Below are 20625 nucleotides of genomic sequence, written 5' to 3'. Positions count from 1 at the left end.
ATTCTAGTTGTATACAAAATCCTGTCACTACCGTCGCGTATCCTCGTGTATCGATCGTTAGTTCGACCAGTGCTGCTGTTCCTGGGTCAAATACGGAATGTTTATACGGACCGGTACTGAAATTTCGAGCGCAAAACATTCAGAATCAAAATGTCTCTGATTTGAAACCCATAAACGTATCGGTTGGATCTGCCATACCAAATTCGAGAAGCAATTTAGCACACACTTCGGCTCCAGGACAAAATCTACAAGCACAGCCGATACACGCCCAGAATTATCAGCATCAGCAAATCTATTCGAACATTAGCCATCCAGGAACGCAACCAATGTACATGTCACAGTCGCAGAACGTGCAAAACATCCAAAAACAAAATCCCATTCATCAACCCGTTTCTTACATCCCAACACAACATACGAATCAGCAAAATCAAGCGACAGGTGCTAACCCAATTTACACGGCACAAACGGCTTCAGTTACGGTGGTGCAAGCTCAGAAGATTCAGGGCCCCGTATACGTACAACAAATTCAAGCTGGGATTGCGAGTCACGTACCGAACGCTCAAGCAATGAACATGAATCAGCAATTGTCTTTTGAAATAGCACAAAGTCATCCCGTTCAAATGCATTTCGCCACATCAGGTGGCTCAGTTCAACCCACTAGCCAGCAACACATGCATCCAAGCGCATCTAACATTGTAATGGGACAACAATCGACTTCTGTTATCGCTACGCAGCATGCCCCGACACAATGCAACGTATCAAATCTGTCAGCAACCATGGCGAACGCAACACAGTATTTGCCACAACCAGTGATGCAGGCGGGAATCATAAGATCAAGCACTCCTCAGATAGCAACTGGTGTTGCAAAAATTACTACATTCGTAAACCAAAAACAAGACGAACAACTGACAAGCTCGACAGATGGTACACTCTCTGGATCACTGATATCTTCCGCTGTCAGTGATAGCACAATGTCATCGAGCAGCTCGATGACAGAGGAGGCACAGCAAGATCAGGTTTGGCAAAGCCTCCTAGGAATGACAATCGCATCCTCTATCTGCAACAGCATATTGTTTTTATTTATGATTCGAAATTCTTGCAGCACCATACTTCTGTTGCAAATCAAATGTATATACAATACATACATACATACATACATACATACGTATATATTATATTGCTTCTGGTATAATGCAGATGCGCTCACATGCTCGTTTAAATTCACACAATGGCCCTTTTCTTTCGTTTATACACAACTAGACGATATTTTTTGTTTATAACCGAAATGAATTTTATTTTGCAGTTTTGGTAGGCTAATCTTTTTGCATGAAGAATGGAGATAATATTGTCACTATAACAATCTGAGCTGCATGAAATGAGTATGATTGCACTACTATTGTTCTGAAATTGGTTTTGCATCGAGAATTATGCATCTCTTTAATTTTACTATGTACATATGTTTATGAAACTGTGCATTATCTCAACGATTTGGAGCGAATTGATGAAAATAAATTGAATCGTTTTCTTTCAGAGAACCATACAATCACAGTTCGATAACATTACAGAAAATTTCAACAGTGGAATTGACGATGAACAAAAATTATTAGAACAACGACTTTTGGAACAACAACGCCAGTCGGAAGAAGATAGTCGTTGGTTGGCAAGGGAAGAGGTGCGATTTATTACTTGCATTTTTCATATTTATGATGCATTATTTATTTGCTCATTTTACTATTATTTATTTCCATATTTAGAAACGTCTGTCCATTGCGACAAGTGGAGACGAAAGCGCGAGTCCACCAATTCCCCGTTCAGTTACGCAATCACCAAATCATGAACAACATAGTGCTAATACCGGTTCTATAGGTTCCGATAAAAGTACCGAAAAAGTAATTGTGGTGAAGGTAATTTTTTTAATGCTTAAATAATTTTTAAATGTAAAGAAAGTTACAAAGAATGCCTATTTTGTAGAAAATGGAACCAACACCAACTGCTGATCTAGATAGAACGAACGATAAGGTATATGATTGTACCACCAGTGTAGTTCGTGCTGTGATGTCTTTATCTCAAGGTATGAATTATTATGTAAGATACCGAGGTATCTATGACGTTTTAAATAATATTTTACCTCACAAACTTAGGTGTCCAACAAAGCAAAGCTGACCAATATTTGGAATTAGTACGTAAAGTGGGTATCGAATTGAGGGCCTTACTTTTATCTGTAGATGTTCTTATGGACATATTACCTACATCTGCTCATCGAGAAGTAGAAATGGCGCATAAAGTTCTTAGTAAGGATATGGCAGAACTTGTAACTGCCATGAAGCATGCTCAGAAATACAGTGCTACTACTTTGGATGCAGAATACCGAAAGTAAATGTTTCGATTAATACTTATTGGTATATCTCCATGCATAACAGATGAATGAAAATATTAAGAAATATTTAATGTAATTTCAGAGGAATGCTATCAGCAGCACATATTTTAGCAATGGACGCAAAAAATCTTTTAGATGTAATCGATTCAATACGCATTCGATATCCATACGTAGAAGGCCAAATTTGCCAAAAGCAAAATCATATTAGTACTTCACAAGAATCAATGCCAGAAAGTCGTATTCGTTCCAGTCAATCTGGAGAACATTTCTTAAGGAGAAGTCAGTCGAGTGAACGTCAAGGTACAACATTCAGACAGAGTCAAAGCGGTGATCTTCTACATAGAATGGGACAATCCGTTGATCGTTCGTTGCAGGTAAACTGTACTTTAAACTTAATTTTATATGACGATTAAATAACGTCAGTAGAACAATATTCTAAAAATACAATTTTGCGTTTAGGGTAGCCAAACTGATGTTAGCAGTAGTTCTAGTTTAGAAAGAAGGCATCATATCGTCACTAACAGTCTCGAACGTAATTCAACAACAAGGAGACAAATGACCACAAATAGCTTAGAAAGAAAAAGACCATCGTTATCTTGTAATATCAGCCCTATGAATAATTCGGTTAATCTGCCACCAATGGTACCAGTTACCTGTAATTTAGTCCAAACAGTTGGACCTGTCATTCATCCAAGTCAAACAGTTACAACAGGTATTAATCAACAGTCAGTGTTTGCACCTAATAATAAAACGACAAATGAAAGTGCAACAACTGATAGCTAACAACGAGGTGCCTTGTATTAAGGTAAATTCAAATTATTCATTACATTCACATGAAATTTCTTCTACTCGTTACTTTACTGCATTTATATTTGTTAATTTCAGGAAAACTTCGAGAGAATAATTATATGTACATAGACTACATCGTACAAGTTACCCATTTACATCTCACGCATAATTCAGCAGCAGGAGATTTAGTATTTATGCTTTTTATAGCTCTTTTTAACATTTAACAAACTTTGTCTAAACGTACTTATAGATAGGACAGTATTCGTTAGATGTAGTCATAGAATTATTACTAAAAGATGTAAGTCACAGCTATAAAGAAATCACTCCAAAGCTTTAGAATTATTGTTGATTTGTTATTATATGACAACCACGTATATAGGGTGACGCAAAAGGCACCCTCGAATTTAAAGTTCAAGCGTTATAAGTGTACGTAACTTTTATCGATACAAAATCAATATTTACATGAGGAGTTATTTAAATTTTGTTACATATACTTTAACATTATAGAAAATTAACTATAACAGGCTTGCTATTACAATATCATGATGTATACGATCCATCACTTTGGAGATTGTCTCATTGCATCACCCTGTAAGTAGTTGAATAATTCTATATATATTTATAAAAATATATTTAAGCGAATAGTTCGAAGTATTCTGCAAAAAACGAATTTCTCATAGGATACAATTTTGCGAAGTTGTTTTTATGAATTTATAATTTAATAGTATGTTTCCTGCTAAGAGGAGTGATTATAATTGTAAAAAAATGGGACTGAATGTTATTTCTATTAGGTAATTATTTAGCAATTCATACCAATTTGTGAAATTTATATAAAATGTTTTATAAAAAATGAATCATTCTTCAGCGGCAAGTCAGTTCCTATAAAATATTTATAAAAATTTCATCTTTGCATAAGAATAGTATTGATAACTCGTCAACACAGTGCGCTTGTAAGAACACACACAGTGCATTTATGACTCTATTAAATATTCCATAAATATGAAGTATTCCATTTTTATACATTTATTACCTTTTATGTTCCTGGGAAAATTTAGTTTCATATTAAATTAATATTATTATCCATGATGATTGACTGATTTTTATATTATTCATTATTTTACAACAACCACAATTTTTTAATACTAATGTGCCAAGGTGTGTTTATATAATATAAACAAATTTTGCTATTAACGCAATAAAAATGTACAGTAATATTTTAATGTATCATCCCAGGAATTTAATATTCATGATTACGACGTTTGACACTGCTATTGCATCGAGAGTATAGGGTACTTTTTTTCTAGAATTGCATTAAGTAGGTATATGTAAATAGATATCCAAAATTTATATCATTTAACAATAATGTTAATAATTAAGAGTATTATTTTTAGTGACTTTTATGTTTCATGAATGTTTAACTGCATATTTTATGCATATTTTGAACATTTGTTACAGTTTAGTTACATATTTATCAGAATTCCACTGAAAAATAGATACATCTTGTGGTGTATGTTTATACTGTCTTCGATATTATAATACTATATAAAGTATACCTTTTGTTCTATAATTCCTCTATATGATATGTAATTATCGCAAGAATGTCATGACGAATATCACAATATATAATGATATAATAAAATTATAAGATTTTTAGGACGAACTTATTCTTTATGAACACACAATTGACTCTTATAACTTCGACTGAGTTTTATATTTTTAATTTCTTTTTGGTAAATTTATTTAGTTACTTCTATGTATAAGCTAACATGAAAATAAAAGCTTAATTTATTTTAGCATTATAGCTAAAATTCTTCTATAGTTACATTATACAAGATTTCGAAAACTGTAACGAAATAATAAATACATGAACTATTTATAATTGTTAGTGCTGATAATTGTTCTTAAAGATGTAGTTGCAATTCTTTAAGAAGGGAAACAAGAAAAAATAGATACTGGAACGAAAATATTCTACCATCATTGATCCTGTTACTGTTATAGGTGATAAAGACTAAGAATAAACACAGTATGTAATATTTAAAAACTATTTATAAAATTGTGTAAATGTAACTATGTATTATGACCACAAACAGAATAATAAACAACAAGAATGATTTCAGCAGTATAAGTAATTTCAGTTACCATATTTTGAACTATAATACTTAATACCATTAATAATTGAATATCTAGCATACTTAGTTAGAAGAGCATTAACATTCATTTTATGCGTTGTTAAATTTCTGAAAAAAAAAATAAAATAATTTCTACTTTTAAAAAGATTGTATTTTACAAATGCAATTAATTTTTACTTACGTTATATAGGGTGTTATTTCTTGAACTGTCCACTTCTTTTTTGCTTTAAAAAGTTTATTAAATCTTTCATCAATATCTATTGGCAAATCAGTTTCTGGGAAAGATATTATTTCTTTTTCCATTAAATTATTCCACTTAATAAGTGCAATTCCATATAGATATTCTTCTTTTGGTTCTATTTCTACATACAAAGAAATATAATATCAATTATAAGTAACATATTTTTTTATATATAAGTAACATATGTAAATTGCAATTCTTTTTATAAAAATTTGTATTTACTTTCTGGGGTACCAATATTCCATGATTTCATGAATTGTTTGTATTCAGTTACTGGAGAAGCAACAAACAGTACTTTTGCTAAAGTTTTGCAACATTTTTCTTCGTTATATCTATAATATTGTTACTTATTATAACTAGTTAAAATTATAAAATACATTATGTATATTAGAAAGATTTCTGTATAAGTTGTCTATACTTATATAATGGTGTTCCATCCTTCCTTGATTTTTCACTTATTTCTGTATATTTTGTAAACAAAGTATTAAAAACTGGTTTGTAAATAAATTCTTTCAAAAATTCATATGTAATTTCTTTGTCTACTTCATCTATTTCCCAACTATTTTCCTCAAAAAGATCTAACATAAGTGTTAAACTTCGGACCTCAAATTCAAATGATATAAGACGGAAATAACCTTGAGACCAAGAAACAAGAAATAATATAATTATTTAATATTAATATTAGTATAGTTAATTAATATCGTTACTTAATATCAAGTATGTGATAATAATTTTTATAAAAAATATACTACCATCAATATTGGTTATTAAATAATTATTTAAAGCTTGGATTAGTTCAGCTTCACTGGCTTGTATTTCGTTTTTTAATCTATGCCAATCATATAAAAGTTCGTGAGATATCGATGATTCATACTCTATTCCTTTAAAAGATGTGGGCTCAAGAATATTAAGTAATTTTTCCAATTTAGGTCTACACTCCTTTACCTTCGATATTTTATACATATATTCACATATAGAAAAATTTATACTTTCTTACTGTATTGATTTACATCAACCTTACATACCTCATAGTATGTATGAAAAATCCCACAAATATTATAAGCTTTTATTATTCGGTTTGTATCCACATTTGTCTGTTGAGATAAATTTAATTTTGGTACTAACAAATAAGAATTAGATGTTTCTGCCTCACTAATATCATATGTTCGATCTTTTGTGCATAATACCACAGAATCTTCTTCAGTACCCTGGAACGTTAAACTAGAATGTTGCATAAATTATTAGTAAAATACATATAAATTTAAATGATTGTATACCTGTCCCCAGTGTTTACTGTTTCTATTAAATTTTCATCAAGTTCTAAGAGTTTGATGTGTTCTTGCATATTATGTTCTTTTGCAGAATATAAAATTTGTGTTACATTTAGCAGATCAGACTCATTAATAACAGCTAATTTTAAACTTTCTTGTACTTCTTCCATTGTTCTTGAATAGCTATAGAAATAAAAATCAAAATACATCAGACAAAAGATTAATTTAATATTTTATTACATTTATACATGTATAAGATAGTATGAAAACATAATAATAAATAAAATTTTAAGTTACCTAGCTTTTACAGTTTCCATCGTATGAAATTTAGAAAGGTTAGAATGAAGTTACGAGTTATCGAAAGAGATAAATTGTTCTTTTTAAACTATAGTATTCACATTAATAAATTATATAAAAGTAAGGTTTCATATTAAAACAATATATTTTATTGGTTTTTACGCGCCAATTTTTCTTCGTCCAATCGTAGAATAAATAAAACTGAAGATTGAAGATACAGAAGTAGTTTAGAATCTCTGGTTTCGATTTATCGAGAACTATATATCACCAACGGCCATATTAATTGCCATTGCGTTTATTAAGAAACTTTGTTGTGATCAAAAAGTCTGAATTTGTACAATTTTCTTTTTCATCGAGGTATGTACGATTAATTGTTCTGAAGTGAAATGCGATGATAAATCTTTTCGTCCCGAAAATATAATTGTGAATGTAATGTATGGCCTGAATACTATAACAATGACTTATTTTTTATTTTATATTTGATTCCTTTTTGATGCCAGTTTTTTAATGTACTCTTGATAATATATTCTTTATGTTACTGGTTCATCATATTGAGCTTGAAATGAAATATTATGCTACAATAATCAATTCAATTTTATTCTTTGTATAAACTGATGCAGCAAAAACCTTAATCAATCTAAATAAATATATGTTTTATAGATTATAACAAATTACATTCCGTTGTAAACGAAGATAGATATCAATTTAAAAGAAAATGTTTTGAAGTATATATTCTATTTTTTATGAAAGTATCTAATTAATTATTTGATATTAGCTAATCATTTTCTGTTCTTAGGAAGATAAACATCTTATAAAATACAAACATGTCAAATGATGTGAACACCCAAGTTGATAAGGTATGTTTTATTCAAAATATTATGCATGCCAAATTTTTTCATGACAGTTGGGATATGTGAAGTGTATTTGAAAGAAACGTATGTGCTGTTACAATTGGGCTGCTATCATAACTGCTAGATTAATTCTTCTAATTGGAAAACAGGAAATTTGTGGTAAACAATTTGTTGATTAATGCTAATTTTTCTTTGGATCAAGCCCAATGAGGAAGAAAATATCGATAAAGCAGAGGAAGAAGAAGGCACTTCATCTATTGATCTGCATGCGGTACCTATTTCTGCAAATTAAAATTTTGCTGCTTAATGATCTTTTTGTGTTTTTTATATTCCTTGCCTTTTGTTACTAACAGTAGGGTAGTTGTACGGTAGTTAAAATACTAACTACGTCATATAAATATGAATATACAGCATAATGTGCAAGTAATGGGATAAACTTTTAGCAAGAAAGTGGACTTGTATATGGAGGTTGTGAAGGACCAAATGCAATGTATGTAAAACTTGTCAGCAGTGATGGACATGAATTTATTGTTAAACGTGAACATGCTTTAACTAGTGGAACAATAAAAGCTATGCTAAGTGGCCCTGGACAATTCGCAGAAAATGAAGCTAATGAAGTAAACTTTCGAGAAATTCCGTAAGTATTTTTTAATTCTGCTTTTAATAAAACTTAATTATATTCTTAATTAAACTTCTGTTTACAGATCTCATGTATTGCAAAAAGTTTGCATGTATTTTACTTACAAAGTACGCTATACAAATAGTAGCACAGAAATACCAGAATTCCCCATTGCACCTGAAATTGCATTAGAATTATTGATGGCTGGAAATTTTCTAGATTGTTAAATGTCACAAATAATGTCAATAACAAGTAATTCAGCTCTGAGGCATAACAAAATTGTTGATTATAATTTCGATTTTAAAGAAAATTCAATATTGTAACACATTTTTAGAAGAGACTCGTACTTTATATTTCACAGCATGGTTATTATTTTAGCAATAAATAATTTTAATTGATTAAATGATTTAATTGACATAAACATAAACAACATAAATTTTAAAAATTAACACATTCAATATTAATATTTAAAGTAAAATAGGAATTTCGATTAGTAAATGATATAAATATGCTGCATGTATTACTTGATTATGCTTTCCATATATTTCAGTAATACATTCAATTATTATCTAAACAAAATTTGTATTGGAAAATGATGTGCTGTTGTAATATTAAATATACATCCATGCCTGTCTGATATACAATTATAAGAACAGATTTATATTATGTACAATTCAAGCAAATTTCAATCAGTAGATTGTATGCTAATGGAGATTCTTATTTTTGAAAGCATTATGTATTGATATATTGTAGTTATATTTTTTGTTACATATAAGAATATTTATTTTTTGCTTCTATTTATGTTACAAATTACTTTATATTTATTATTTTTTAGCAACTTCTATAATTGGGTCTTATATTTTTCATATAGAAAATAATACATAGATTTATAGGTAGAATACAATATAATTAGAAATATATTATGTGATATAATGTAAGAAAAAGAACACACAACACATTTTTACAAATCTTCATAAAGAAATGTATGTGTGTGAGACTGTATTCTAGTATAGTTAATTACAAAAATAAAAATTAATGGTTGTTTTTTCTTATTTCTTACTTTTATCATAACAGAAAATATAATCTTAATTCTATTAATATATTTCTTATTTGGACAATAAATAATACAATATTCGAATTTAAATGTTTTAGCTTAATCTATTACAGTTCTACTTGCTTTTTGTATCTTTTTCAATGTCCTTAAATTTTGCTTCTAATCGTTTCGAATATGCTGCCAATTTATATGCAGCTTGTTCTAGTTTAGTTACACTATCATCAATTTCATTGATGTTATCTAAAATTGGTTGCAATTTTTTATATTTCTCGTTTAAAGAATCCAAAGATTGAGCTACACTAGACGATATTGTTTTTAGTTCGGTATATTTCGCAATAGTTTCTTTGTTTAATCGTTCTAGTAAACGATAGTCAGCATGAGTGGAAGTAAGTTCCTCTTGTAAATATTCACCAGTTTTTTGAAACATCGTATTAGCTAAACGACTAAGATTTGGATCATGCGGATCCAATGCTTCGAAGCTACTTGTGCTTGTCGAAAGCGTAGTTCCTCGTTTTGGCGATCCGCATCTTGAGTTGTGATCTGCTGAATTTTCCATAAAAGATTGTTCAATTTGAACGTCTTCTTTTACCGAATCTTTGACGGATGTCATTGTCACAATAAATAATTATTTTTCTAACAAAGAATGGTATGTATATAACCTCTCTTACGCCAAAAAGACGTATAATTCCCCAACGTAAGTCAGTTATGGAGAATTAGCTATTGCATTGCGCTACCTATCATCTTCTAATCAAAACATTACTGTCGGTAATATAGTAATTGCACTTGTCGATTACCAATAAATCGTTTATTTTGATAATGTATGTATTTCAGGAATATTTTAACATTTCAATACATATTATTTTATTAATAGGCGATCATTTTACAATTATGGGAATATATGTATATTCTATGGCACAATAATTTATGTTTATATAAATAATTTTTATACCACATTTACTTTTGACTTTGGTTTAGACTTTGGTAATCAGGCACCACCATGGCTTATGTTTAAAGTAATTGGATATGTAAATGAAATGTTCTACTTAAAATATTTAATATCTTTCATAACAGATATTCCAACAATTATTATTAGCATTTATAACCATCTGGATTATTTTGTTGCCACTTCCACGTATCTAAACCTATAATAATAATAATAGTAATAATAATAATAATAGTAATAATAATAATAATAGTACATTAAAGTAATTAATTATAAAATATTTATTAATTACTGCATAAGCAGTTGTTTTTAATGCATTAGTGAAACAATAACTTACACATATCATCTATGTTTTTAGTAGCTTGCCAATTTAGTTCTTTGTTTGCTAAACTAGCATCTGCATAACTAGCAGATATATCTCCAGTTCTGCGTTCAACTATCTTATATGGTATTTTTTGTCCCGATGCTTTTTCAAATGCTCGTATGACTTCTAATACAGAATACCCTTTTCCAGTACCTAAATTAAATACTTTAAATCCAGTAGAGTTACGAATTTTTTGGTAAATCATTGCTTTTACATGACCTACAGCTAAATCTGTAATGTGAATATAATCTCGTACACCTACAAATTAATTATTAATTACCATAAATGGTTTTAACATGTATAAAATAGTTACCTATGCGAAATAAATATTATATAAATATTTTGTACTTTACTACTTACCTGTTCCATCATGAGTATCATAGTCATTGCCGTAAACATATAAAAATTCCCTTTTGCCTACAGATACTTGAGCAATGTATGGCATTAAATTATTTGGCACTCCATTAGGATCTTCTCCAATTTGTCCAGAAGAATGAGCTCCAACTGGATTAAAATATCTTAAAGATATAACAGACCATTCCTGAAAACTTTTAATAATGAATATATAATTGTATTTTAATTGAAAAAACCAAAGATGTAGACAAATTTGACACCTTATCTGAAGTACACAAATCTTTCAAAACTTCTTCAACCATATATTTTGTTTTTCCATAAGGATTGGTACAATCACCAGTTTTCATATTCTCAACTAATGGTAACTTTTCAGGGATACCATAAACTGTAGCACTACTTGAATAAATAAAACGCTTTACATTGAAGTCTCTCATAACGCTTAATAAGTTTAGTGTCCCACAAACATTTGTCTTATAATATTCTAATGGCTTTTCGCAAGATTCACCCACTGCTTTTAATGCAGCAAAATGTATGACAGAATGAAACTCATGCTAAAATAAAATTATTTTAATTATTCACTTTTATGATCCATTTATATTTGATAATATTGATAATCATACCTTATTAAATACATCCTTTAATTCATTCCAATTGGTTACATCACATTGAATAAATGTAACTGTTTTATTTGTTAATTTTTCAACTCTTAGTAGACATTCTGGTTTTATATTATCATTACCTATGTACAAAAATCGCAAATATGTATTATATACCATTATATTAAATCATCTTTATTAAAATCTAGTTAAAAAAAAACAGAAATGTACATTACTAATATTAATTATATAGTTATAAATATACAAAAAATATTATACATCCTATACTTGTTATTATCATTACATCTTATACTATGTTATATGTACATTATCATTAACTCCCTCAAATACTATTAATAAATTATATTACTCAATTAATAATTTGACAAATCATTATTTCCATATTAACTAATACTATAAAACATTACTTATTGTTTCATAGCAATAGTTTATAAGAAATAATCATTACTCTTTAACTTGATTCATTATTTCTCACCTTTATAAGCATTACTAAAGTTGTCTATAACCACCACCTCAAAATTTGCTTGCAATAGTTCCAATACTGTGTGAGAACCAATGTACCCAGCACCCCCTGTTACCAATACATTCCAGGATTTGTTTGCCATAGTGTCACTCTGCTTTTCTGTTATTTTTAATGCATTATTCTACAATTATAGTGCTCCTAATATATTAGAATAAATCTATCATTCACACATATAGAACCAAATATATGTTAATGGGATTAGATATAAAACAACAATATTGATTCACTAACTAGTCATTTTTAAACAGTTTATCATTAATTCATCTTCAATTTATTCATAATCAAGATGTGACATTAGATACGAAAATCTATATCTATTCCATATCATATATTAAATCTGTTTCCAGCTTACACAATTTATCTGAAATATTTATCCAAAAATACGGTATATACAAATATATACAATTCATATAAGCAAAAAAGAACTTTAGCGTGATATTTTATATGCGCAAAAATTACATATTTCTATGTAATTTATACCATAAAAAAAATAGCGTCATACCTTACTTCGTGACACGTAAGCAATTAACCTCACTTCCCAATCTCAGAGTGTCTAAGTTTAAAGTAATATAAGCACGGTAAGGAAATGTTTTGTTTGCTAAAGCTGGCTAAAGTTATGTAATAGTAGATCATTGTGAACCTTTGTTAGTGTTTATAAGGTATTAAATATTAGTTCATATTTAACATTCCTAACATCGACCAGGAACCAACAAATTTAATTCTGAGATGCGTCAATTTCTTTGGTAAATTGTTATTTAATATATACTACAATTTTAATATTCAGTTCTGTCATACGCACAAAGTGTTGACATTTTACGGTATCTACAATGCCTTTATCACTGATTCAATAATCAGAGTTATAACGTGTATTATATGTATTTTGTTTAGGAACAGCAAAAGTCAGCAAAGATCTTATAATGAATTCAACGAAAAGAATAAATAATACATAATTATAATCTATTTTAGGAAAATTTCACTGTAAAATATGTAAAACCTATTACTGCGTTGCGAGTATTGTATAATTCTTAGTTCAATAATCCAAAGATCACTATTTAGAAGAAGGATAATTACGCGAAAAATAATTTCCTCAATCAGACTCTATCATCATCCCATATACTGTTTGTTTATTTTATAAACAAAATGTACATAATTGTAAATGTATAGACACGATTAAATTTTAAATAAAGAAATTAATTGATAGTTTCACCAGGTTTTTCCATGTTTGTTCAAAATCTAAACTGAAAAGTCTGATTCCTGAGATGAATTACTTTCAATTGTTTTCCTGAAACTAATCGAAAATAATCGAAAAATGAATTTTTTTCGATTCAATTAATTTATGCAAACACATCAAGAACTACTCGTTAGCACACATGGACATACATAAGAAAACATACTACTGACCATCCGTAGACGCTCACGGACATGCACATAGTTTACGAAAAAGCATCCCCCATAACAGCGAGGACTTTACGAATTTGTGAGCACACGAAGTGGAATTTACTGTTAATATATTGTTAAAATATATATTCGATAATATGTATCTTGCTGACAGTGTAATTTATGTTCTATGATGAATACAAAAAGACTGTAGCTAGCATCAGAATGGCTTCTTGTTTATTATGTCTTTAATTATAATTTGTTTAATATTAACATATATGTATATGTATACAGGCAATTGTATACGTTAAATTATCATAGAATTTGAGTAAGTAATCGAAAATTATCTTTTACTTACATTCTTCTTATAATGGAAGAATCTCATTTTAAAATGAAGGGATGAATCAAGGCTTTGAGAAATCTCTGCACCGAACAGATCCTCATACATTTTAAGATGCTGTTCTAAGTACTTCCCACGAGTAAAACGTGCTGTTAACTCCCCCCTTCAAGAAAGAAGTTGGTCCAATCAGCGATTGCCTCCACGTTCCCGCGCCTAAACCTTAAAGCCTTGGCGTCGTCCGCAATCATTTCTTAAATCGCAGGTCTGCGATCGTAGCCATATTGTTGGTACGCGATTTTCGCTCAAGATTATTAACATTGATCTCTGGTATCGGTAAACAAGATAAAGTGCCGCTATTTAATAAGATTGTGTGGTTTAACTCAAATACACTTCCGCAAACTGGCATTTATGAAAAATAATTGAATAGAGATATGAGTAGCGTAACATTGGGCGATTGAATTATTATATTCTTTTCCGGATATTAGAAACCATCGAGTATATGTAAAAGAAGGAAAGAAAGAGAGAGAGGTAGTTGCAACAACACGTAGCAACCTAAATCAATTAACAATCCAGAGAGATGTGTAAGAAAGTTTATTTCTGTCGTTGTACAGTGCCACAGTTCTGTGGCCACGGACGACAAGGTTTCACTGGAATGCCCCACTCGATGTTACGGCACTGCGCCTTGTGAAATGCGGCGGCCCCGCAGCGAGAAAAACGGGGGCCCGGCTGAGCGCATTAGCTCTCGGGAGTGCAATATCGCTAGTATGCTCAGGATTTCGTAACGAAAATAAGTGTCCATGCGGCCAATATTTATCCTAGTCTTTCGCAAAACTATGCTTCCGTGCTTTAATCCGATTGTTAACAGCTGGAACGTGAGTATACCACGCGATCGTTCGGAGTTACAGCATAAACCGAGGACGTCGACTCTTTAATACCGAGACGAAGCCAAGGTTGTCCGTGAACACGAATACGGGATTCGTTCGATGTGTTCAGATAATTTAACTCTAAAGATCTTGTCAGGATTGTTCGAATTCTCGTAATTACAATTTCATTAAAAGTGGTAGAGTATGTTGCACTGAACGATATACAAGACACCGCGGAGGACAAGGCGTGTAAAATATTGGATAAAAGGGACGTTTAGAGAAATTTATAAGGTGACAGTGATACGAAGAGAAATCTTAGCAAGAGAAAGAAAAGGAAAAGGGGAGAAGTTTGATAGACGGTAAGGTAAGACTCGCGGAGGTAAGACACATATCGCGTGGGCCACCTCTTAAGTAGTATATCCGATCTGAAGAGAGAGCAGGAGAGCAAGAGAAAGAGAGACCGTACGGCGACCCAGATTTTAGCGGGTCGAACGAGGCAGGTCGACACGAAGAAGTCACGGTGGACTTTCTGAAATGGGACACAGCGCAGCCTGGAGCTAAATTAGCCGCGATGTCCAATAAGAGTAAGTCCCAGCCGCAGCAGCAGCAGCATCCTTCGCACGTGATCAAGTCGACAGTGGAGCAAGTGCCACCGCGATATCAGCCACCACCGCAGCCAACCAGCGGTATCCTCAAGAATCATCCTCATTTTGGTACAGGCCCTTCTGTGCCAACCTCGGTGTCTACCACTGGTCAAGGTCCCGTCGCGACCTTGAATCATCATCAACCCGTCCAATCACGACCTGTGCCGCAACAGAAGGATGTGCAGAGTAAATATTCACCGAGGATAGAGCATCGACATCATCCTCAAGGCGGAAACACTTTGACTGCATCCGTTCCTAAAACACAGCCTCATACCTACCTTCAGGCCAAGGTCGGCCAAGGTCAGTACCTGCCACCTAACGGTCAATATCCCACGGTAAACACTGCACAGACACCGCCGCTTAGACAAAGGATCACCGACGACGAGTTTCTAAGGCTCGGTCCTGTGGAGATGCTCAAATTTGTTCGGAAGACCGAGAGCGATATCGCAAGGCTCGCCGCCGAGCAGAATCGACAGATACAAAGCTTGGTGAGTTTCACTAGTTTCTCACCTGTTTTTTAATCAAATAGATTTAATCTTACGTAGTATAATAAGCGAAAGTTTGTACGTCATACAGAGGAAGAATAAACGAGAGGAAGAGTAAAAGTAATAATTGTAACCTTCTTTTCTACTAACATCACGATATCTCTGTTTTATTATTTCGTTTCGCGGAAAAGATACGATCACCGATTTTAAGCACATCACACGGAAGTTCTTGAGGTTCTTTTAGGTCACACACGGGTCGGGTCCACCATCGTAATTTGAACCAGTCACGCACATATGATTCCAGCCGCAAACAATCTCCACTATGATCGAATTCTTCTTCGTTAAAAAATTATCACTCAAGAATAAATGTATATTTTAGAAACTTCGAATTGTTCATAAAATTTATTTTTACCCTATACCTAATTCGGTAGGATTTCAATTTATGACAAAAATGCGTGCGAATATCGGTGACTCACGCATTCCTATTTCAGCTTAGCGAGCTTCGGGCACTGAAAGAAGCAAACCAAAGATTAAGCGATGATAATCAAGAGCTGCGAGATCTTTGTTGCTTTCTGGACGATGATCGACAGAAGGGTCGAAAGTTAGCGAGGGAATGGCAAAGATTCGGAAGATATACGGCGAGTGTTATGCGTCAGGAAGTATCCGCTTATCAGAATAAATTGCGTCAATTGGACAACAAACAGCAAGAGTTAATCAAAGATAATTTAGAGCTAAAGGAACTTTGCCTTTATTTGGATGAAGAGAGAGGAGGTGGTCAAAGAGATGATGGAGATGGTTCAAGTTCAAGTACGAATGCCGAAGAAACCGCGCCCCCGAGACCAAGGCATGCATCTACGTTTAATGGTACAGTTATCACGTTTGTTACGTTGATTCTTAACAGAAGATATACTTTTATGCGAATAATTTTGATCAGTTTTTCAAATTTGTATTGCAGACCAAACTATGCAGTACGTAAGGAGTTTAGAACAACGGGTAAAGCAGCTTGAAGAAGATAAGAGTCTTTTACAAGCAAGAGCGCAGGGTTGGGAAGTACCACCTGGTGAAACCTGGGAAAGTCAAAACAGCCCAGGCGAAAATCCTCACATAGGAGGTCGACCAGAAGCAGTGGTACGAGCTCTTCAGGTTCTCGAAGTTAGAGAACAACTAGAACGAGAAGGCGGTCACGACGGGGAAAAGGCCTTGGTTAGAGAAATGTGCAATGTAAGTTGGTATTTGGACATAAGGTTCCATTTCGGGAGAAACTAAAAATTAACTGTGTTATTAATGTGTGTTCTACGTAGGTTGTTTGGCGGAAATTGGAAGGAGGTCCACAAACGAGGCATTGATAATCGTACTGTAAGCGCGATTAATTAAACTATAGTGTAGCCGTTGCGAAATCTGTTAAGTCAGATATCGTATTTAATAGTATTATAGTGTTTAATGCGAATGTTATGAATTTTACGTATGTACCTACAACTATTTCGATGTAAGAATCAATGTGCCTAGTTTACAGTATTTATATGAACATTGTAGAGTCGTTAGGTTGCCAACATAAATTAACAAACTTTATTTTTATTATAAATTTACAATGATTTATTTTTTCCTATCCCAAAAATCCCATCCTTTAAAAACTAGTAAACGGCTGGTCTGTAACACATAGTGTTATTAAAAAAAATGGATAACACGACATAAATGTTGCGTATTTAAGGACGCAGTTCAAAGAATTACGGAGACCACGAAATAATCATGTACAAAGTTTACGCTACATCCTTATGCGCAAGAAACCCATTTGTAGAGTGACTTGGTTTCTATCTTTAGTCAAAGAATCTTCCTTTCATAGGATTTTTTCACTAGCGATATATGCTACTGCCTTATATTTTCTGCAACATAGTTTTATAAATCATGTAGCCCTGCAATTTTACAATGCAAAATTACGTAACATACAATATTGTACATCTTTCAAATAATACGACCAAACTTTTGCAACATGTCATCCGAATAAAATTTTGATATGCCAAATGCTAACACTATGTTAAAGCAAATACAGGTAATTAAAAAAATAAATACAAAGAAGTAATCGAATTAAAAATATACCTTGAAGAATCATAAAATTCTGAGTCGCGATAGATTTTAAATGATGTATCTTGATAATGTTCGTTGACAATGCATCTGCGGATTTTCGTGGATGTTCGTCGCTGAGTTTGCGCCAACCCAGATGAAAGGCAAAAGTGGGGATTGCAACCAGTCTCTTGTATCTGGAGAGATGAGAATTGTCGGTGATGTGTCTCCCCGGTGGCCTCGGAGAGGACAACGCAAGATTCATCCTTCATTTCGCCGCTCTGACACTGTACATGTTAGCTGGCGCTGCAATCTTTCAACAACTAGAAGCTGATCTTGAAGTGCAACAGGTATGAAACCATTTTTTACCTTTTGGTTGTTCTTTTTTATCTACATTTTAAATTGCCTTTTTAGTCTAGATTGCTATGTTCTATTACTATTTTTCAATTTAAATAAATATCGAAGTAAAAGTTAATACTTGTATGTTAAACTTCTGCTCACTATATAGACTGCAGAATTTTGGCGCGTTTATCATAGTTTTCGAAAGTATCATTTGCAAGGTAGTCCAATTGCTCTCCAAAGACTAGATGAGTTATTATACGCATATGGAAACGCTTCATTCTCCGGTGTCATCAACAAGAGCCGACGATGGGATTTTCTTGGCAGCTTTCACTTCGTGGGTACCATAGTTTCTACAATTGGTAAGAAATATATCATGACCTATTTGGAACTCTAAACATTTCATCTTATAGTGTAACTGAACCGTAATAATAGGTCAGTGGAACGCCAGGCACATATGCTGGTCTTTATCTCAGTTATACTTTTCTTCCATTTGTATTCTTTTTCGAAAGACTGTAGACACGAGTGTATCAGTAATTACGAAATAATTTACCATATTCGCCCTATATATTTTGTTTGCACGTTTGATCATTTTCCGATTATTCACTTAAAAGTCAATTTATTGACGACTGTATTATCGCGTCATAACTTGGTCATAAAAGCATTGAATAAAGGGGTAAGGGTCGTCGTCCGCAGCACACATAAGAATGTGCCGGTGAATTCCAGAATGTTAATATCTTGCGACCTAGTCTTGCAGTTATCCTCTCCAGTATTGTGTAATCGGTACTTTGTATTACGTTTGTATATGTTCATTTCAGTTTCGAAATAAATTGTGGATGTTATTATTATTAATTTGTTTTTCAGGATATGGAAATACCACACCGCAAACGAGAGCGGGTAAGGTAGTTGCTGTTCTGTATGGCTTTCTTGGTTGTTCCGGTAATACAATAGTTTAACCATTAAAGATAAACGTTTAATCATTTTTCTCATTATCTTTTTTATAACACAGGTGGAATTTTATTCTTCAACTTGTTTCTTGAAAGGATCATCACTTTCCTTGCTTGGATTTTGAGAGTGATACATATCCATCGTTTAAAAAGGCATATTCGGAAAAATTCATCAATATCTCGACGTTCGTTCGGATCGTCCAAAAATGAAAAATCTTTACCAGACATACTTGAAGATGATGACGATCATTTAGATGTCGATGAATGGAAACCAAGCGTATATTGGGTTATGCTATTTTTATTATTAGTGTGTTGTATGATAGCTTGCTGCGCTGCGGCGGTTTACGTTCAGTTCGAACATTGGGAATACTTCGACGCTCTCTACTTTTGTTTCGTTAGTTTTGCAACTATTGGTTTCGGAGACTTCGTTAGTACACAAAACTCGTATTATCCTTACATTCATTGGTACGTCCCACGAAATCTTCAATAATAATATACACTGCAGTATTGATACATAATTTCTTCGTACACAGGTATCGTTTCATTAACTTTATATTTTTGCTGATCGGTTGCTGTTGCACATACTCCCTATTGAACGTGACATCGATTATAATAAAACAAGGATTAAATTGCATCATACAAAAAATACAATGCAGAAATCAGGAAATGGCCGCATCACATTTGCCAAAGAGGAAATATTCCTTGTCTACAATTTATTTTTCAAAAAGAAGAGGAACGAGGATAGCAGCAAGAGATTCGTTTAAATCAGATTACTTGGAAACTCCAAGAAGAATGTCTGGAGAACTGATTTCTATGCAAGATTTTTTCTCAGCGAACAAGGTTTCTTTGGCGGTAATGCAAAAAGAATTGTATGAAATGGCTCAATCGCAAAAAGGGGCTAGTGTGGGTACGATCGCATCTAATGCCGTTGTTCTTAAATCCGATGCAGTTGGCCCTCTGGCCATCGTTACCGAGAAGTTTAAAAACAAAATGTCAAGAAAGAAGTAAAACGATTTCAAACTATGAAAAGAAATAAATTTATTGGGTATTTTTTTTGCTAACTGTTAATATGAACTCACTTGATGTCTCACAGTATTAACTAGTAATACAATAGTTTTAAATAAAGAGAAAAATATAGGATAT

At 32.2% G+C, this 20625-nt stretch overlaps 7 protein-coding genes and 1 long non-coding RNA gene across 12 annotated transcripts; 4 read left to right on the top strand and 4 right to left on the bottom strand.

Annotated features, from left to right (window-relative positions):
* The first annotated feature begins 6 nt into the window (after window positions 1–6).
* On the top strand, window positions 7–4170 carry Fak (protein tyrosine kinase 2 Fak). Its single transcript, XM_076620352.1, has 8 exons — window positions 7–1016; window positions 1532–1672; window positions 1755–1904; window positions 1972–2071; window positions 2142–2373; window positions 2460–2751; window positions 2837–3182; window positions 3263–4170. The coding sequence occupies exons 1-7, from the start codon at window positions 327–329 to the stop codon at window positions 3158–3160; spliced, it is 1929 nt and encodes a 642-aa protein (XP_076476467.1). The 5' UTR covers window positions 7–326; the 3' UTR covers window positions 3161–3182; window positions 3263–4170.
* Window positions 4171–5194: 1024 nt separating this feature from the next.
* Window positions 5195–7244, bottom strand: LOC117164915 (sister chromatid cohesion protein DCC1). Its single transcript, XM_033348371.2, has 8 exons — window positions 7105–7244; window positions 6814–6990; window positions 6562–6757; window positions 6289–6481; window positions 5955–6171; window positions 5759–5868; window positions 5477–5657; window positions 5195–5403 (listed from the first exon to the last, which is right to left on the bottom strand). Exons 1-8 carry the CDS (start codon window positions 7122–7124, stop codon window positions 5298–5300), a joined length of 1200 nt encoding a protein of 399 aa, XP_033204262.1. The 5' UTR covers window positions 7125–7244; the 3' UTR covers window positions 5195–5297.
* Window positions 7245–7321: 77 nt separating this feature from the next.
* Window positions 7322–8977, top strand: EloC (transcription elongation factor elongin C). Of its 2 annotated transcripts, XM_033348387.2 has the most exons (5): window positions 7322–7461; window positions 7901–7961; window positions 8158–8226; window positions 8399–8592; window positions 8660–8977. In XM_033348387.2, exons 2-5 carry the CDS (start codon window positions 7929–7931, stop codon window positions 8799–8801), a joined length of 438 nt encoding a protein of 145 aa, XP_033204278.1. In that variant the 5' UTR covers window positions 7322–7461; window positions 7901–7928; the 3' UTR covers window positions 8802–8977. The 2 variants fall into 2 exon arrangements, with proteins under 2 accessions (XP_033204278.1, XP_033204279.1); XM_033348388.2 differs by lacking the exon at window positions 8158–8226.
* Window positions 8978–9288: 311 nt separating this feature from the next.
* Blos2 (biogenesis of lysosome-related organelles complex 1 subunit 2) lies at window positions 9289–10362 on the bottom strand. Its single transcript, XM_033348386.2, has one exon. It carries the CDS (start codon window positions 10236–10238, stop codon window positions 9744–9746), a length of 495 nt encoding a protein of 164 aa, XP_033204277.1. The 5' UTR covers window positions 10239–10362; the 3' UTR covers window positions 9289–9743.
* Window positions 10363–10418: 56 nt separating this feature from the next.
* Gale (UDP-galactose 4'-epimerase) lies at window positions 10419–13461 on the bottom strand. 3 transcript variants are annotated; one of them, XM_033348373.2, is made up of 7 exons: window positions 12932–13212; window positions 12382–12528; window positions 11910–12028; window positions 11550–11840; window positions 11296–11476; window positions 10909–11193; window positions 10419–10770 (listed from the first exon to the last, which is right to left on the bottom strand). In XM_033348373.2, exons 2-7 carry the CDS (start codon window positions 12509–12511, stop codon window positions 10718–10720), a joined length of 1059 nt encoding a protein of 352 aa, XP_033204264.1. In that variant the 5' UTR covers window positions 12512–12528; window positions 12932–13212; the 3' UTR covers window positions 10419–10717. The 3 variants fall into 3 exon arrangements, with proteins under 3 accessions (XP_033204264.1, XP_076476491.1, XP_033204263.2); XM_076620376.1 differs by lacking the exons at window positions 12382–12528; window positions 12932–13212 and adding an exon at window positions 13229–13461; XM_033348372.2 differs by lacking the exon at window positions 12932–13212 and having other exon boundaries at window positions 12382–12549.
* A 649-nt stretch (window positions 13462–14110) lies between these two features.
* On the top strand, window positions 14111–17720 carry Ccdc85 (coiled-coil domain-containing protein 85). The gene is made up of 5 exons (XM_033348367.2): window positions 14111–15373; window positions 15441–16141; window positions 16630–17002; window positions 17094–17359; window positions 17440–17720. Exons 2-5 carry the CDS (start codon window positions 15581–15583, stop codon window positions 17482–17484), a joined length of 1245 nt encoding a protein of 414 aa, XP_033204258.2. The 5' UTR covers window positions 14111–15373; window positions 15441–15580; the 3' UTR covers window positions 17485–17720.
* LOC117164933 (uncharacterized) lies at window positions 17710–18461 on the bottom strand. Its single transcript, XR_004465768.2, has 2 exons — window positions 18233–18461; window positions 17710–18048 (listed from the first exon to the last, which is right to left on the bottom strand). It is a non-coding gene; the product is annotated as an uncharacterized LOC117164933 (long non-coding RNA).
* On the top strand, window positions 18418–20533 carry LOC117164913 (potassium channel subfamily K member 13-like). Of its 2 annotated transcripts, none has more exons than XM_076620371.1 (5): window positions 18418–18546; window positions 18705–18897; window positions 19400–19432; window positions 19545–19947; window positions 20016–20533. In XM_076620371.1, exons 1-5 carry the CDS (start codon window positions 18418–18420, stop codon window positions 20488–20490), a joined length of 1233 nt encoding a protein of 410 aa, XP_076476486.1. In that variant the 3' UTR covers window positions 20491–20533. The 2 variants fall into 2 exon arrangements, with proteins under 2 accessions (XP_076476486.1, XP_033204256.1); XM_033348365.2 differs by having other exon boundaries at window positions 19400–19474.
* The last annotated feature ends 92 nt before the right edge of the window (window positions 20534–20625 follow it).

This window comes from Bombus vancouverensis, chromosome 8, assembly GCF_051014615.1.
Source record: "Bombus vancouverensis nearcticus chromosome 8, iyBomVanc1_principal, whole genome shotgun sequence".
In the NCBI taxonomy this organism is placed as follows: Eukaryota; Metazoa; Arthropoda; class Insecta; order Hymenoptera; family Apidae; genus Bombus; species Bombus vancouverensis.
The sequence above is the reverse complement of the archived record's forward strand: the minus strand, read 5'-3'. Positions and strand labels throughout refer to the sequence as shown.